This window comes from Zootoca vivipara, chromosome 15 (genome assembly GCF_965207765.1).
Source record: "Zootoca vivipara chromosome 15, rZooViv2.hap1.1, whole genome shotgun sequence".
Classification (NCBI taxonomy): Eukaryota; Metazoa; Chordata; class Lepidosauria; order Squamata; family Lacertidae; genus Zootoca; species Zootoca vivipara.
The window spans coordinates 13,924,438-13,942,880 of record NC_142598.1 but is presented as its reverse complement, the minus strand read 5'-3'; the positions used below and the strand labels follow the sequence as shown (position 1 = coordinate 13,942,880).

The 18,443-nt window shown below is 45.9% G+C and overlaps 1 protein-coding gene and 1 pseudogene across 4 annotated transcripts; both read right to left on the bottom strand.

The window, feature by feature from the left end:
• Window positions 1-244: 244 nt before the first annotated feature.
• Window positions 245-12,577, bottom strand: FBXO40 (F-box protein 40). 3 transcript variants are annotated; one of them, XM_035140877.3, is made up of 4 exons: window positions 12,424-12,577; window positions 4,922-4,951; window positions 2,123-4,015; window positions 245-658 (listed from the first exon to the last, which is right to left on the bottom strand). In XM_035140877.3, the coding sequence occupies exons 1-4, from the start codon at window positions 12,430-12,432 to the stop codon at window positions 437-439; spliced, it is 2,154 nt and encodes a 717-aa protein (XP_034996768.3). In that variant the 5' UTR covers window positions 12,433-12,577; the 3' UTR covers window positions 245-436. The 3 variants fall into 3 exon arrangements, with proteins under 3 accessions (XP_034996768.3, XP_088514938.1, XP_034996769.3); XM_088658812.1 differs by having other exon boundaries at window positions 12,379-12,532; XM_035140878.3 differs by lacking the exon at window positions 4,922-4,951 and having other exon boundaries at window positions 12,424-12,538.
• Window positions 12,578-14,100: 1,523 nt separating this feature from the next.
• LOC118097782 (negative elongation factor B pseudogene) lies at window positions 14,101-18,430 on the bottom strand (annotated as a pseudogene). Its single transcript, XR_015947330.1, has 2 exons — window positions 16,298-18,430; window positions 14,101-14,412 (listed from the first exon to the last, which is right to left on the bottom strand). The product of XR_015947330.1 is annotated as a negative elongation factor B pseudogene (transcript).
• Window positions 18,431-18,443: the final 13 nt, after the last annotated feature.

Genomic DNA, 18,443 nt, shown 5'->3' with positions numbered 1-18,443 from the left:
GCTGCTGGTCACAATCCTTAAGACTTTGGGTGCAATTGTATTTTTCATTCATTCATTAAAACATTTTTAAGACAACTTTCAAGGCATTTGCCCTTGTAAGGGAGCATTCAAAACCATTAGGTTAAAATCCACCTTCTACCCTTTAAAAAAAGCAGTAAGATTTCAGCAAGACACAACAATGAATAAAAAGCTGGTTGAAATGAAAATATCTTGAGTTCTTTTAAAAATCACCACTCTGTTGAAGTCAGGAGTGAAGTTCCCATTTATTTGAAAGATTCTGGATTGCACCCTCTGTTTCATTCTATCCTGAAAGCATACAGCTAAGATTTTGTTGTTGTTGTTGACACACTAATAAAGAATATGAAAACCATTTCAGAGAGACCCACTAAAGTTCTGATAGAGTTCTTCCAGATCCAAAAGAACCTCTCTTTCAAAATCAATTCAGTCTTCTCTGAAGTTTCTTTAGGCTGTGTCTGACTGTAGAGACCAAAGTGTCTTGCATCTGTTCTTCAGGTGAAAACAGGCTAGGCAGCAAAACAGGGTCCTCCTTGCTCTCCACCTCATAAAAAGGGCAGGTCTTTAAATGTGCAGCCATCGAAGGGATGTCACTGAATTGCCAGCTATTAACTGTGGAGAACAGGCTGCTAAATTTCCAGATCTGTCAAGAAGCATAAACAAGGAACATAGTATGAAAATGTCAGCCTTGCAATTGTGCAAGATCTTGCAAACTCCTCTTCCCATTACAAGAAGCTAGGTGCATGCATAAGAGGGCATCAAGATTTTGCCCAAATGTTTCAGGCTTGTAGCCCATCATTGAACCAACTGGTAGCACTCCAGGCCTCTGGAACAGCCAGTCCACCACTTGCCCACTCACTCACAGGTTCACCACTGGGATGTTCCAACCCTTCCACCCTGTTCCTGCTGCCACCTCTTCCTCCTTGCTAACACCCCCCCCCCCGGTTTAAAATGAACAAGCACTCCTGTTTAAAACTGCTGTTCTGCTCCATCTCTTCCACTTGGCCTGGAAAGAGAGAAGGGGGTGAAGCAATGCAGTGTGGCAGAAATGGTAAACAGGCAGCAAAAGTGCTGTTCATAGCCTAGCAGCTTGTACTCCAGCTTTTAGCATTTTGAGTCAAGCCAGCAGCAGAATCAATGGCACAGGGGTGCCCAAGATCTTGTGAGCCAAGATCTGGCTTGTTAGACCTGTGTGCCCCCTCTTCTCTCCAATCCCTTTTGTCCCTCAAGCACTTTGATGTAATTATCTATCTAATGCAGTCAAAGGGGAGAGGAGGAGGGAAATTTAACTGAATTCTCCTTGTTAAGATATGGATCCTAACAAACATTTTCAAACTTTCGGCATGGAGTATTATCCTTTAGGAATGAATGTACATTAACAATTCAATTTACGTAGAATAAATTATTTTGTCTATTTAATTTATTAACTTCCTAACCTATTAGCAACTGGTCTTTTTCACTTACCTTTGGATATTGATATAAGCCTAGATATAGTTTACAGAGTCCCTGTTAAATTGACATTTTCATTTAAAACTCAAACTCATACTGTATTTATCATCCCACTTTGATTAAAGGTACAATTCTCCCTGCTGTACGTGTGTGAGAAGGGGAGAGAGAGTGAGAAGCAACAGAAACCAGAGGTTCTGTTAGGCCATACTATTTCCACTACCGTGCTGGAACAATATGCTTGGCAGACTCCTACTTCGAATCAAGGCTTAGTTTTCTTGGAGAACTAACAACATGCTTGCTTTCCATATTCAGGGAACATTCCAATACAGTATAAAGCTAACTCTTAATCTCAGAATCATGGTTTTGAGTCCCATGTTGGGCAGGGGGTTGGACCAGATGACCTTTGTGGTCCCTTCCAACTCTACCATTCTGTGATTCTGTGACGGTTAAAACTTTAAAAGATCAGGACAGACCCTGATATTATGCAACCCTTGCTTGTCACAGTGCTTTAGCTAATGTAAACAAATCCTAACTTAAAAATTGCTGAAATGTTTTTCATAGTGGTAGAAACCCATGATGCTCCCAACCCAAAATCCAGAGACCAATGTAAATGTTCGGATGATGCCACCATACCCTCCCAAATGCCCCCATCACTTGCCTTTTTGCGGACTCTCCAAGAAGTTCCCCCGTGAGAATATCTCTTCTTTTCCCACAACAGAAGGACCATTCCTCTCTCCTGCAGCAGAGTAGCACAGATGTCCCTCATCTGCACCGACACCTGAGCCAACTGAGACAAGCTGTAGCTATCCAAAAACTCAGCGATGTACTTCAGGATCTCCAGGGGAAGGCTGCTCAGAACATCCATTTCTTTCCCCCTGTGATTTCTGCTCAAGTTAAATTTCTTTGCTTCCGAGAGCACGGGGTCAACCTCTGGCTTAAGGGCAAATGTCTTTAGGTGCTGGCTGTAGATGACATTTGAGCTTTGCCCAGCCGGGCGCCAGGGGTATTGAACAAAAGTGCATCCCAGGTAGGCAAGTGGGCAACGACGCTGGAACCATCCATTCAGGCAGGACTGGATGTCGGCATGAACATTCTTGAAATGCGAAGGAAACTCGTCTCTCCTGAAAACGTGGCTGCAAGAGAACGTGAAAGCAGAGTTGCTTTTGTTGTGCCTTTGGGTTACACTCTCACTGCTGAGCTGCAGGTGGAGACTCGGCGGGTCTTCAGCATCTAGTGTGTCTGCTAGAACGGCCGTGGAAGCGAAAGGCTCCGTAGCGAAGTTGTACGTTTGCGTCCCAAAATCTATGAAGAGAGCATCGACGCTCTTTGATTCAGAGATCTCGTGCCCTTTCAGTTCCTTCTCCAAGGCACACAGCAGTGTAGTTTTGATTGCATCGGATTTAGGAAGAGCCTCCAGACTTACTCCTAACTCTGAAGTATCCACAGATACGCTCTTAGTTGGCTTCCTATGCGCCACGGCGTCCCCAAGGCGTGCTCTTTTGCCACAATAGCTGACTGGCACTCTGAAGGTGGTTACAGTCTTCACTTCTTGAACTTCCAGGTTTCCATATACAAAGTCTTTCTCTCTGGGAGTGCAAGCAGCCATCTGACCAAAATGAATTAGCATCTTTCCATGGTGCACCAGATACATATTATAATCCCCTATAGGAACCTCTTTTTTTAGCCTCTCCAAAACTCCATCTTGCCAAGGAGCGAAACCCGTCTTTTCAGCTGCTAAATTCACTTCAGGAGAGGCTTGGTTTTTTTCACTGTCTCCCACACTGCTACCTTCTTCTGGTGGCTTTCCTTTCTCATTGCCACCAGAAGTTGGTCCTGTTTTCAGAGGCTTGCTCTCCGTTCCACTTCCCTCGTTTTTGGCCAGTTGGCCTGTTACTGTGCACGCTTTGAATTCTTTACTGAAGATGTTTTCCCAGGTTTTGTAACCAACTAAATCGACCCCTTCTTTGTCCTTGGCAATGTTCTCACGCTCTTCCTGGCTGAGCCCAGCTGCCTCAGCCTTAATTGCTTCAGACTGACCAGCTCCTTCTCCTAGGTAGTACTCAGCATCATCAGTCCCTTCTTCATCTACAGGACAGGCCTCCATGCATTCTGGGAAAAACTCAGCCATTCTGAGTGTCTTAAAAAGAGCTTTCTGATCTCTCAAGGCAAGGGCCGCATCTAAACATGTTTCGCCGGGCTCCTCTTTCATAATGTTCTGGTGCAGAACGGCCTCAGAATCCACGTTTGGCCAACGATTCCAATCCATTGAACAGGAAACGATACTGGCGGGGCAGACTCTGAGGTGTTTGGCCACTTTGAAACGGGCCATGGTGAAAGGGCAGCCATAAACAGAGTTGAGGCATGAGACTTGCTCTAGCGGACACAGGAGTTGGTGCTCATTCTCTTTACACATATGGAAAACAGCACCGCAGTGAGACCGGCAACTGATCACCACACAAGAGACTGTGGGCTCGACTGGAGCTTGGCAGTGCCGGTTGAAACACTTCTCACAGTGATTGTGGAGTCCAGAGGAAGCTCGTTGCTTTCTGCCCTGCGGGCACGAGAGGAGACAAGAAAGAGAAGTAACTCATCAAAGCATTGAGGAAAGCTGGGACATGGTCCACGTTTGTGGCTTAAAGAGCTCTGCATTTATTATTACAGTCGTACCTTGGTTCTCGAACGGAATCCATTCCAGAAGTCCGTTCGACTTCCGAAAATATTTGAAAACCAAGGCGCGGCTTCCAATCGGCTGCAGGAAGCTCCTGCAGCCAATCAGAAGCCACAGAAGCGGCGTCGGACGTTTGGGTTCCAAAGAATGTATGCAAACGGGAACACTCACTTCCAAGTTTGTGGCGTTCGGGAGCCAAAACATTCGAGAACTAAGCTGTCCGAAAACCAAGGTAAGACTGTATTTTTATTATTAAGATTTATATACCACCCTTCATCAAAAGATCTCAGGGCGGTTCACATAAAAACACAAATAGTTAAAACTAAAATAGAATCACAGTGCCTGCTGTGGTTGCAGAGACCAGTAATCTGGAATTGCTGCCTCCTGAGTTGTTTCTACTGCGTCAGCAGCAGCAAAGTGACCTCTCTGGGACGTATGCTTGGGCAGTATGTATGGAGGTCCTGGGCTACCCTGACAACAAAACCAGCTTCTAAACCACATCAGCAAGCAATACATTTGGCACCAGCTTGGCTGAAGGGTTTGCTGGAAGATGGCATACAAGACACCATCCAACTGTCTTAGGTGCTCCTGGGTTTGTGTAGGGTTCACTCCTTAGCCTTTTCTTATCCCAAAAATGGACTATAGCAACCAAGGAGGAATATGTCTCTTGGGCAAAAAGAAAAAGAAAAAGTTAGCACCCTCGGCCTAGAACAATTAATGGTGTGCTGTAAGAATGGAATTGACCAGTTCATTGAATGCATTGCACGACAAAACAATCTCTTCTCTTACCATAGCTGCAGTTGGTTGCCTTTGGTATCCCTGCAAGAAAAATGAAAAGGCTTCACAAAAGTATCAAATAGTTGTGATCTAAGTACTGTACAGCCTTGCAGTTCAACCATTCCATTCCAAAGCAGAATACAGAACCTATATGGTGTAGGAGGCATGCCCCATCATTGGGGGAAATGTCTTCACTAGACTGCTTTTTTACTTCCAGTGTAATTCAGTGAATGCAGGTGCCCATTTCAGTAAAAAGGACCCCTGACAGTTAAGTCCAGTCGCGAATGACTCTGGGGTTGTGGCGCTCATCTCGCTCTATAGGCCGAGGGAGCCGACGTTTGTCCGCAGACAGCTTTTCAGGGTCATGTGGCCAGCATGACTAAGCCGCTTCCGGCAAAACCAGAGCAGCGCAAATGACCGACCCAAACTGTCGCAGGTTGCTTGTTCTCCTGTATTGTTTTGTCAAATAGTCTGGAGGATGTTTATCGCGTGTCAGGTGCAGATTTGTGGCCAAAGGGTTGTTTGTATCTACTTTGAGCCTATAAGTGATGAGGGCAGCAATGCTTCTTGGTAGCACATGCAGAAAGTATTTTCCTGTTATTCTGACTTCGTTAAGTGTTTAATTTACCATGTGTATTAGCAGTATTTTTTGTTTTTTATCTAACTTTTTTTTAGGATATAAAAGTAACAAACCATTCAATAAAAACACTTCGAGTTCCAGGACAGTTGACAATAGCACACTCCCTCTGTAGGCTATCCACAAGGGTGTCCGAAGCAGTTGGAGTACCAAACACAGGCCAGAAACCAGATTGAAATGGGGTCATAATGTTCATCTTCCCAGTGCCTCAGATCTCCCAAAGTATAGCTGAAGAAATATGTGGTGCACTTAGTGCTTCTCCACCCACACTCCTTTTTTAACTGGCTGCTCACTTTCGAGGACAGATAAATGCCAACATAAAACTTTCACGTGACTTTTGAACCACAGCACATTGCCTGGGAGAAGCTAGGGTTTTTTTTGTGTAGATTAGCACAATGTTTGGCAGCCCCTATACATTTCCCTGTAACATGTACTGTATTTTTATGTGTATAACATGCCCCCATGTATAAGACAACCCCTATTTTTGGGACCCCAAATTAAGGAAATGGGGGGGAGAGATTGCCCAGAGTTGTTCAGCAATGGGGGGGGGGCGTAATTGCCGACAATTGCTCACCCGCCTGACCGCGGCTGCCAATCGCACACCTCGCAGAAACCACCAATCGCCTGCCCGCTCGCCGCCAGCAGCCACCAATCGCTCGCTCAATAGCTGCAGCAGCAGCCAATCGCTACCAGGCCTTGCCGCAGCCACCAATCACCCGCCCAATCGCCACTGACAATCTCCTGCTCGCGGGTAGCACCTATCACCCGTCCCCCCTCTGCACTATCCATGTATAAGATGACGCCCAATTTTTATCATTTTTTTAGAATAAAAACCCATCGTCTTATACACGGAATAATACGGTAATACTTTGGGCCTCAGGCTTTTGCCTATTGTACAAAGATAATAACTGGCTTATCTTGCAAGGCTGTTCCTCCATGTAAGACAACTCTGAAGTACTGCATACATGCTACATTGTTATAAGAATTTTAAGGTCTCAGATATAGAATAAATGTTCATAAATGTACAAGGCAAACACATACATAAGTATATAAACCACATGTCTGAAATAGCACAGGAGAACAATCCTGAAGCCATTTTGACTCTCCCAAACTGACCTCAAATATTTCTCTGCAAGGAGGAAAGATATGGGAAAGCTTTCCAATTGTCTTTGGACTGTAGGAGCTTACACCTCCGTTTTCAAATACAGTCTGGCAAGCATCTGTTAAGCTGAGCAAACTATCAATATGTGTAAGCGATTCAGGAACTAAAGTACTTACCGTCTCAAAGGGATGGCCAGGCTACCCAGAAAATGCAATCAAGTAAGGTAAGCATTATCAAGTAGCCTAGCAGACAGGAGAGAAGCAACACTCTCAAATTTCTGCTGGAGGCCACCTTCTTCTGTGAGGTATGTATGATGTTTTGGGGTGGGGGTGTACAGGGTGGGCAATTTCAAAAGCCTATCTAGGGCAGTGATGGCCAAACTTGGCCCTCCGGCTGTTTTTGGACTACAACTCCCATCATCCCTAGCTAACAGGACCAGTGGTCAGGGATGATGGGCATTGTAGTCAAAAACAGCTGGAGGGCCAAGTTTGGCCATCACTGACTAGGGGCTTGTGCACCACTGTTCGGGGTTCTCCTCCCTCCTGTGTGTGGTGAGTGGGGACCCTGTTGCAACAGTTTAATAAAGATCCTTTAATAAAGATCAGGCTTGCTAGCCTCTTTGCTTTCAATATACTCTGGCTGGCCTCTGCTTTCTCTCCAGCTGATAGAGATCTCCTGAGGGACTCTATACAGGCTCTAGATACCCCATAAGGGAATTATAGGATTTTTTCTTATAACAATATGCACCATTACTTCAGCGCCACAGGTCATCAACAACCCAGAAAGTAACAAATGTGAAGAAAATTGCTCTATATTCCATTGTCCATGCTGAGCTTTCTTGTACCCTCTCTGCTAGCATCTGTTACTTGTAAACTACAGTGAAAGATGTACGACTGAGTTGATCTCAGCTGACAGTTCTTCAGCAATGTACAGTTATTGTTCAGAAGGCATTGCCTTCCTTCTGCAGAACTTTTAGTACAAATATGCAGCAACAGCCTTCCTGATGAACAACAGTAAAAGCATTCGTCTGTTTGTCTGTCACAGCCAGACCTCTGTTGCTCTGATTCTTGGGAGTATTTTGGATGCACACAATCTCTAAAAATAGCTGCAGCGATGACTTGCAGAATGTCAGTGTGGTTACATAGCACAAAAACTATGCATGTATCGGGAGCACTTGAACATTACGAGGGTTGGAGCAAAAGACAGATAACCCAAATAAGGGCAGTCTGAATGCCCTACATGGGGCAATCCGTCATTCAACAGAAGGACCATTTTTAAAGTTATTTAGCTTGACTGAAACAAGCCAGTTTCTTAGGGGGCAGGTGATGGCGGTGGAAAGGAAGTGCAAGACGCCTGCTAGGACTCATGCTAACCTATGGTTTAGCCAGGGCTTCTTCCAGACAGAATGCACCACAATGGCATTCTGGCACCTCAGGTGGGCCCTGGAGGCATGGGGGGAGACTTGACCAGCCTCAGCAAAAGCCCCGCTGCACCTCCGCCTCACAAGAAGACCCTCCCTAGAACCTGAAGGGACATCCTCCATGGGTTCTGGAAAAGGTCTCCTCATGAGCAGGAGGCGCAGCAAGGCTTTGCTGAGGCTCTTCAGCCTCCTGGCTAACAGCCAACACAGGGGAAAGCTGTGCCTCAGCTGTGCAGGTCCCCACTCCATTAAGCTGCTCAGCTGAGGTGCAAAAGCTTCTCTGCATCTCAGCTGAGCAGCCTCAACAAGCCTCTGGCCTCTGAGGAGCTTGAAGAGATCCGGGGTAGGTCTTCTGGGCGAAGTGCATTCAGGCATCTTTTTTCTGGGGTGTTATGAGAATTTAATGTCTCAAATATATAATAAATATTCATAAATGCACACATACCGTATCTAAATATATGAACCATGTGTCTGAAATAGTACGGGAGAGCAATCCTGTAGCCATTTTGACTCTCCCAAGGACCTCAAATATTCCTCTGCAGTTCTACTGAAGGAATTTTTTTTTATTTTATTCCTCTGCAGTAAGAGAGGCAAATGGGGAAAGCCTTCCCATTGTCTTTTTGCTTGCAAATCCTGTCTTAAGGGGTGTATTTGTGTATGAATAGGGTGAGCCAACCTAGCAGTTCGAAAGCACGTCAAAATGCAAGTAGATAAATAGGAACCGCTACAGTGGGAAGGTAAATGGTGTTTCCGTGTGCTGCTCTGGTTTGCCAGAAGCGGCTTTGTCATGCTGGCCACATGACCTGGAAGCTATACGCCGGCTCCCTCGGCCAATAATGCGAGATGAGCGCGCAACCCCAGAGTCGGTCACGACTGGACCTAATGGTCAGGGGTCCCTTTACCTTTACCTTTAGGGTGAGCCTATTACCTGGACTGAAGGAACTAAAGTATTAACCATCACAAAAGAATGGCCAGACTGCCCAGTTAATGCAATCAGCGACCATTATCAGGTATCCTGGCAGACAGGATTTCTGCTGTAGACCACCTCCTTCTGTGATGTATGAATGATGTTTTGGGCGGTGGTCTTGGGCTACAGGGTGGGCTGTTTCAAAAGTCTATGTAAGGGCTTGCACACCATTGTTCAGGGTTTCTCCTCCCTCCTGTGTGTGGTGAGTGGGGACCCTGTTGCAACAGTTCCTTTAATAAAGATCAGGCTTACTACCGGTAGCTGCTTTGCTTCTCAATATACTCTGGTTGGCCTCTGTTTTCTCCTACCAATAGGGATCCCACTTAAGGACTCTATATGGGCTCTGGAATACCCCATAAGGAAAAGGGAGCAGTTTTTCTTATAATGGGGGGGGGGGGAAGCACTGGGTTTAGCTCACTGGTTCCCAAATTTTGTGGGACACTGTTTGCTTGGTTCCGTAATCTCATCCCCAGTGAACTCCACCCTATAAAAAGCATTATTCAGAAAAGCGCAACCCATTAAGGAATTCAAAAGAGTAACAATTAATTGCCACATTTATTCAAAATCCAACTAAAACTATTTAGTTTAATTAATTCAGCGAAACTGGTAGATTTGATCCAGTGTCATACCAGCTCTTCAAAGTCTGATCATCATTTACACTTCTAGTGCCTCCCTGGCAGCCCCTTGTGTCTTAGCGCGCCCCCTAGATAATCCTACTGCTCCCAGGGGGCAGTACCCCCCACCTGGAAAACACTAGTTTAGCTTCACATTGGAACCAGCCAGTAAATTGGGAGATCGGGAGTTATCAGCCCCAAATGACTTTTGACACCAGTGACTGTGGTTTCCTTTCATAACGACTTTAAGGAATAGGACTTGGAGGCAGTGTAGTACAGTGGTTCCCCTCCTATTTGCAGGGTTGTCCCAGGAAAGAGGAGGAGTAGGAGGAGATGGTTGCTCGGCCCTGAAGCTTTTGAGCTGTGGGGTCTTGCAAGAGTCCCTCCCATCTCCTATGCCATTTAACATCTATGCGAGTCTGTTGGGAGCTGTTAGCCAGGAATCTGGACCATAATCCATCAGTATGCTGAAGACACATAGCTCTGTCTCTTCATACCATCTGAATCAGGAGAGACTGTGAAGATGTTAGACCAGTGTCTGGAAGGAGGAAAGGGCTGGCTGGGGGCTTAAACTGTTGGTGGGTGTCTGGGAAATGGATGTACAACCTGTACATTTCCCCTGAAATAACAGGTTTGTCATCTGGGAGTACTGAATTCCAACTTGTCACTGGCGTTTCCTGGACTGGGATGGCTTGGCCTCTATGTCCTTGCTATGGTGGCCTCTGGCTTAGACTACTGCAAAGTTCTCTACCTGGGGTTGCCCTTGAAGATGACCCAGAGGTTACAGCTTGTGCAGAATGTGGCTGATAAGTTGGTAAGTGGGGCAGCCTAAATGGATTGGGACCCAGGTACCCAAAGGAGCAGCTCCCCCCATATCAACTATCTCGAGCACCACTGTTGTCTGGAAGCTGCCTGATTGGCATTGATCTGTGACAGGGCCTTCTCAGTGGTGGGTCCCTGTTTGTGAAACCAGATCCCTGATAAGGTGCGCCTGTCTCCTATGTTATTGACTTTTAAGAGAAATTTCCAAACATTCCTGTTTACGCAGGCATCTGATGGTTGATAGATACTGGTCATGGCAACAGTGAAACTAATAAAGTACATATGAGGGTATGAGTCTGCTTTTAGATGTTCTAATTACAGTGGTGCCTCGACTTACGAATTTAATCCATTCTGAAGGCACCTTCGTAGGTCGAAAAATTCGTAAGTCGAAAAGTGCCATTGGAAATGCGATTTCCCATAGGAATACATTGGAAACGGAAAGATTTGTAAGTCAAAGTAACCCCATCTAAAACCGCCGCAGTTTCCGTTCAGATGTCAAGAAATTCGTAAGCGTGCGGCCATTTGCCCCATTTGTAAGTCGAAAAATTCGGTTGTCGAGTCGTTCGTATGTTGAGGTACCACTGTAGTTTTTTTAATGTGTTAAATCTGTTGGTTTTTTAAATTGTACTGTTTTAACATTTTGACATTTGCTGCTCTGGGAGGGAGGGCAGGACGCCAGTTTACAAAATAAAAATAAAAAGCCACAACACAACTAATCACCCTTGGCTGGAAGGCAGAACCTTCCTGCTCATTTCAGCAGAGCACAGCGGAATAGTATTGATTACTCTGAGATGTGTTCAAAGCCATCACAGAAAAATGTCACTGCTGTGGCCACTTTATATTGATTATTGGTGTTTTATTGTGTTTAATGAGCTATTGTAAACTGCCCTGGACATTTTTTAAGTGAAGGGAAGCATAAAAATGTTTTTAAAGCTTTCAATGTAGTTTCCTATCCTGGGAGTTAGCTATGGACAAACTACAGATAAATTGATCCTTGAAGAAAATAAGAGGTTACAAGAGCCTTATCTTGGCTATGCCGGGGGGGGGGCAGGGGGAAGGGCTTGAGAGCCACTGATTTGGGCAGTATCAATTACTTTTTATAAGGATTTTCATGTCAAAACCACGTGACATTTTTTGCAATATTAGTGATAAAATTGTCAGCTCTGTGTTATCGTTTGTGCTTCCATCTTCTAAATTCATTTTTTTAAACATCTCAAAGCTCTTCCCTTGACTCCTGTTTCACAGAACCTGCTGAAAATTCCTGATTAGAGCCACTCTCGTGGTTAGATGGCTATAAACCTCAGCTAATTCTGCTCTGAAGTTTCAGATCTGCCCCGCTGTAACTGATTTCAGAGACTAGTCATCTCAAAAGGGATACATGCTTGTTTTTTGGAACTGACCTTGATCACGAATTTAGGATATAAATAGCCGAGCTCTTTAGTGCTAGCTTTCTGAAACTACTCTCTAACCTAGAAGCCCGTCCTCCAGTTCTAGATGCGCATGAGAGCAACCTGTGGTTATTTAAGTAGAAAGGAAAAATGAACTCTGCACCTGCTCAGAGCCTCCTCCTTCATTATTAGTTTATATTTTGCAAGGATGAGCCTGACATTGAAGGTGACAGCCTCCAATTGATCTCACTGTCTTTCGGAATGCAAAGAAGCAATAAAGACTAAAGCTGCAGTCCTGCACACAGGCTGTGCAAACACGGGAAAACTGGAGCTCCGGGAGCTCAGCACCTCTCTAGCATTCCCAATTTAACAGAGCTGATGGAAGAATGTCAAGATGAGAGTCTAACATTTATCAGTACTTTAAACACTCTGCATAATTGGCTGTGACACACTCCCCCCCTTGATTATACATGTTAATGTTTTTCATTCCTAACTCTGGCATGAAAATATAGCATTCACCTTTCAGCTTTGATTCCAAAACAGGTTTTCGTTTTAAAGCCTTACCCTCAGCATGCAGGCTCTTTTTTTCTGTACCCCAAATAAATGGTCTCTTGGGTTTTTCAAGCTGAGTTGAAATGTGGTGGAGCAGAGATGGGTGGGAGCAGCAGAATGAAGGAGGAGGAAATCTGAGGCGGTAGGGGAGGTTAAAAAAAACCCTGAAATGCACACAAGTGGCCTCAGCTGTTAAAAATAAAACTGGTGCACTCGGCAGCATGGTTCAATTTACAGAATGTTGCCCTTCCACAATATTTATTTTAACTGTCATTGATGCTGTGCTGTTTAACAGAGCTTGAGCAGAACAGCTGATTCACATATCAGTACAATAACATTCTCTGCATGGCATATGCTTTACAACGAAGTCATCTTTCTTACTGAGGAAATAAGTTTTATATCCCTTCAGCATCTTCCTCCTCATGCTGCCTATATGAAATACTCTGACTTTATTTATTCCCCACCCTCCCTTTTGCATTAAAGCTAATGAGTATCTCTTCATCCGATGCAGGGTTTTCTGCACTGAAAATGTAAAAATACTCATGACTTCCACAATCTTTGCAACATTAAAATACAACTTGTGTAGTGAGTAGCAAAGAGTAGCAACGAACTGCAGGCTTCTGGGCAACTTCCTTCTCCAGGTCTTTGACGAGATCCAAAATGGGAAACACTAACCAGAATTCAAAACTATGGTTGGAGGATGTTTCTGAGTCTAGTTTGGAGTAGAAGTAATTTGCCGACTGAGGGGTCATGGTGGCAAATTACCGTATAATTAGCACTGAACAAGTATTATAGGGGAGAGCATGTATTATTTTGTAATGTTGTTTTGTCTTGTTGCCACCTTGAAGACTTTCAGCTGATATGTGTGTTACTAATAATGTAATTAGTTAATTAGAGTTGTCTGAATTAAGCCAGTGTGAGCAATACACTCATGGCAAAACATTATCAGCCTCTACTGTACATGTATAGCATAAAGATTTTAATGTGCTTCCATAAGCAGGAAGATGTTCCAGGGCCACAGCACTTACCCACCTGCACATCTTGTTCGGCCACAAGCAGCTCCTCATGTGCTTTCTGCAGCCACTTGCAAGCACATTTGCAAAGCTAAGCAGAGGGTGGCATAGTCTGAAATTGGATGGGGGGCCATGTGTTGAGATTCCTGCATTGCAGGAGGTTAGATTAGATGACCCATCCCTTCCAACTCTACAATTCTATGAGGAATACACCTAGTGACTCAGTTATTTAGGATAAATGTCAACATTTATGAAAAACATGAAATTAGAAACTCATGCAAAGAGCTGAAAAATTATTGCAAAAACCACCTTATCCCTTTGGGGCTTGCAAATTCTTAAAGAACCAGGAATATTTTCATCAAAGGAAGAATTTAAAAACAAACAGAATGGCAATTTTGTGTAAATTTTCCATGGATCTCTTCTAACTAACATTCTACGATTATATGAATCCAACCCATTGAGAAGTAAATTCCATACGTACCGTAATTTACATGTTGTACCATGTACTTTCTTTTTTTTAGGTTATTCTTTTTAATTATTTTGTTAATGGTGTTGTTGTTCTTGTTGTTTTGGCAGCCACTGAAACATTATTTGTGTCCTCGCTAAAAAAGCCAAGCTTCACAAATAATTCATTCTCATTAAATTACTAGGCTTCTCTATATGCGAACATCTAAAATATTTTTTAAAAACCGTACATAGATGGTCAGTTTCCTATCCCCCATAAAACTAAATTCATTATTATTATTACTATTATATTTATACCCCACCTGTTTCCCAGACGGAGACTAAAGGCAGTTTTCTTTTTTTAATAACAGCTATATCAAATTTGCCCCAGAAGACCACTCTTGAGGGCAGAGCTATCTTCTAGGGAAACAGGCCAGATGAGATGAGGCAACCCAAGTCCGAAAGACAGGCAAAAGATTATGACTGGTTTGTATCAGGAATCAAGACATGGGTCTAGTCTCTGCTGTGAGATTAACACAAGAAACTTTGTTCTATAGCACGGGTGTCAAACACAAGGCCCGGGGGCCAAATCCGGCCCGCCAGACCTCGTCATGTGGCCCGCCGAGCGCCCCAGCCAGCGGGACCCAGCCGACAAAGCGCCGACAAACAGCTGGGGCCTGAGGGGGGGGTGTAGAAAGGCGGCCGGAGCAGCGCTGTGTGGAGCGCCCCGAGCCACAGCAGGAGGAGGAGGAGGCAGCTTGCCAGGTCAGCGCCCAGCAGCGCCGCACGGAGAGTCCCGAGCCTCTGCGACGCAGCAGTGCTCTGTAGCACTTTGAATCCTCCTCCTCCTGCCACGGCTCGGCGCCTGGAAACAGCTGCTGCTGCTGCTGCTGAAGCACAGACAAATCACCCAGCAGCGCCACGTGGAGGAGGAGGAGGATTCAAAGTGCTACAGAGCACTGCTGCGTCCCAGAGGCTCAGGACTCTCCGTACGGCACTGCCGGGTACCGACCCGGCAAGCCGCCTCCTCCTCTTGCCTCACCTCCACCTCCTCCTCCTCCTGCCGCGGCTCAGCCTCATGAACGTGAGCTCAGCAGTGGCTCAGCCTCATGAACGTGCAACTCTGAGGCTTTACGCAAGTCTCCTAAAACGGACACCCGCTGCCTCACGCTGCATGGGAAATGCTTTTTGCCCCTGGGTCCCTTTGCGCTCTTTTCTGGCGCTGAATCAAGGCAGCGACCCCCCCTTCCCTTTCTTCCTTCCTCTCTCTCGTTCTTATTCTTTCTTTCCCTCTCCTTCCTTCCTTCTTTATCTCTGTCTTCTCTCCCTCTTTTTTTCTTTCCTTCTTTATTCCCTTCCTTCTTTCCTACTCTTCTCTCTCTCCCCTCTTTCCTTCCTCTCTCCCTCCTGCTCCCTCTTTTCTTCCTTCCTTCCTTCCTTCCTTCCTTCCTTCCTTCCTTCCTTCCTTTCTTTCTTCCTTCCATCCTTCCCATCTTTCTTCCTCTCCCTCATTCTTATTCTTTCTTTCCCTCTCTACTTCCTTCCTTCTTTCTCCCTTTCCGTCTTCTCTCCCTCTTTCTTTTTCCTTCCTTCTTTATTCCCTTCCTTCTTTCCTACTCTTCTTTCTCTCCCCTCTTTCCTTCCTTCCTCTCTCCCTCCCACTCCCTCTTTCCTTCCTTCCTTCCTTCCTTCCTTCCTTCCTTCCGTCCTTCCGTCCTTCCGTCCTTCCGTCCTTCCCATCTTTCTTCCTCTCCGTCATTCTTATTCTTTCTTTCCCTCTCTACTTCCTTCCTTCTTTCTCCCTTTCCGTCTTCTCTCCCTCTTTCTTTTTCTTTCCTTCTTTATTCCCTTCCTTCTTTCCTACTCTTCTTTCTCTCCTCTCTTTCCTTCCTTCCTTCCTCTCTCCCTCCCACTCAATCTTTTCTTCCTTCCTCCCTCCCTCCCCTCCCCTCCCCCTCCTCAGAAACATAGGATGCTGCTTTATACTTCTGGCCCTTAAACCCTGGAACCAGGAGAGCAGCTCCAGTGAGTCAACCTCAGCCAGTCCCTTTGGTGAAGGGTGGTGGCTCACTGGCAGAACATCTGTCCTGCATGCAGAAGGACCCCAGCATCTCCAGGTACCAGTAGCTCTGCAAAGCTCCTGCATGAAACCCTAGCGAGCCTCCACCACCCAGTGCAGTTACCAAAAATCCTTTTTCAATAAATTGTACAATAATTGTACATTTGAATATCTACTTGCCATTATTCTGACTATGTTTCTGCTTTCAGAGCTAGTTATTACTTACATTATTACAAAAAACAGTAATAATTGAATGCAGTGACAATAATTTATGATAATAAAGAGTGGACACATAGTCCTACAGATACAACCGGCCCTTTGAGGGTGACCAAACTGCTGATGCGGCCCCCGATGAATTTGAGTTTGACACCCCTGTTCTATAGGCTCAGGGGGAGCACAGCCTAGAGTGAGGTCGGCGGGGCCACTGCTGGCAGGGGCAAGTCCACAGTGGGTGTGTCGGCTGTGCCCTGGACAGGGCTGGGCTTGCGGAGTTCCAGTTTTTTGCTGAGCTGGTTGTAAAGCTCCTTCAAGGCTTCTCCACTGTCCTTGGGAGGCTCCAGTGACTTCAGCAGGGACTCTAACTTGGCAGGTGTCACCTTGTGGTGGAGGTGAAGCAGGAGCCTCAGCATGTGTCTATGTACATTCTCCTTCCTCAAGCAGGCGGTGAGGAAGAAGTTATCAAAAAGGCTAGTGCAGAACTCCTCTTGAGTGAACTCGTCACTGAGGAGAGTGAGGTTGCTGGTGAGCAGGTGCAGGAAGATGTCACTGAAGGCCAGATCACTGAATGTCTCCCCAAGCGTGGGGAGCAGCCGGAGAAGAGCGTTCTTGTTCCTCTGCTTAGTGATGTGAAGCACGTAGTAGAGCCCAATCTGGCAGGCAATCCAGTGCTCTTGCATAAATTTGGGAAATATATCTGGGATTGTGGTGGGGTAAGGTGCTGGGCCCTTGCCTTCCAAAGGCAGCTTCTGATCGACGGTAAATGTGCAGTCATCCACCACAAAGGTCATCAACAGCGGCAGGAACTTGGTAATCAAGTCTACTTCCATTCTGGGCTCCTTAAAGATCTGACTGTCAATCATGTCCCAGGCTCCCTGTCCCAGTGTCAACATTCTCAGGAGAAGAAAAAGATCGGGGCTTTCCCTAGGTAGCATATCCTGCCCAATCAGTTCTTGCAGGTGGCGGATGGTGCTCAAAGCCAAGGTGTTGATGGCAAATGGATCACACAGTATCATGGATAAATCCCCCAGGACTTGCTCTTGCCCTTTCATCGCTCCATCGAGGAAGCCTTGCAGCTCTCGGGCCCGCTTGTTGTCCACAAACCTCTCTCTAATGCAGGCATCCAGGCACCAGGTAAACTTGTGACAGGGGTCAACCAAGCAGATCTCGCTGATATCTAGGTCATGCAGTGACATCAGGAGCTCTGCCCGCAATGTGCAGTAATGGACATTGCGTGTCCGAAGGAACAAGGTCCGCAGGAACTGCAGCACCATGTCGTAGAGTTTCACGTTCTTCCCGATCATTTGGGTGAGCTTCTGCACCACATCTCCTTGGCGCCTCATTTTGGGAGTAGGGCTGAAGAAGTTGTGCAGGACAGAGAGGTTGCCGCTAAACAAGGCATTCTCCTTCTCCAGGATGTACTGCTTCAGCAGAGGGGACACCTCGTCACCAAACAAGGCCTGGTTATCCCGCCAAATCTGACGCTTCACCTCCACGGCACATGCTTTGTACAGGTCCTTGTCAGTCATCACCAACTTCAGCTTTTTTTCTGGCACCTTGGGCAGGTGTTGCATGACACACATCACCACAGGTTGGATTGATGGTACCTTGACCAAGGGAAAGCTCTTCTCCAGGAGGTCTTCCAGCTGCTTGTATCTTTCTCCAGCCTTTCCTTCAGAGGCAATGGCTGAGACCCTCTCCAGCAGTTTCTCCCTCAGCTCCTCAAACACAGACTGGTGGAACTCAAGCCTGAGGGTGCCGTGGAGGTCCAGGAATGGCAAGGCGGACTGAAGAGTGGGCAGGAGGATGCCATTTTCTGTCTGGAACTGCTCGATGGCCTTGAGCGGCTCCGTGCAGTTGGTCAGCGTCTCCTTCAAGTCTTCCCCGTTAGCCACTCCGAGCTCCTGCAGCCCGGCAAACATGGCGCAGCACCCTCCTCCTACAACGTGGTTGCTGTTTTATAGATAATACTGCTTTGTTAATAATATTATACAACGTCGGTTGTAATTCTGAAGTTCAGGTTATTTTTCAGTTGCTGTTTTGTTCCTAGCGTTCCGTAGATAGCAACTGTTTTATTGATGATTTGTTAATCGTTTTGTATGATTTTGGCTGAACTCGTGATTCTCTGCTATGTCTTAAATTATGCTGCTACTACTTTATCGCCCGTAAGCCGCTTCGAAATCCATTTGAATGGAAATTCAATCGATCAAATTCAATTTCTGGAGCCTTGCTGCGCTCCAGGAGCAGCGAGCAGCCGTCGTCTCTACAAACCCTAGAGCGCCACTTCCGGGTCTCTAAGG

Coding starts and splice junctions, on each gene's coding strand:
- FBXO40 (XM_035140877.3), bottom strand. Junction 4,016..4,921: donor GGCAACCAACTGCAGCTATG/GTAAGAGAAGAG, acceptor TCGTGCCCGCAG/GGCAGAAAGCAACGAGCTTC. Junction 659..2,122: donor CTTGGAGAGTCCGCAAAAAG/GCAAGTGATGGG, acceptor GCTTCTTGACAG/ATCTGGAAATTTAGCAGCCT.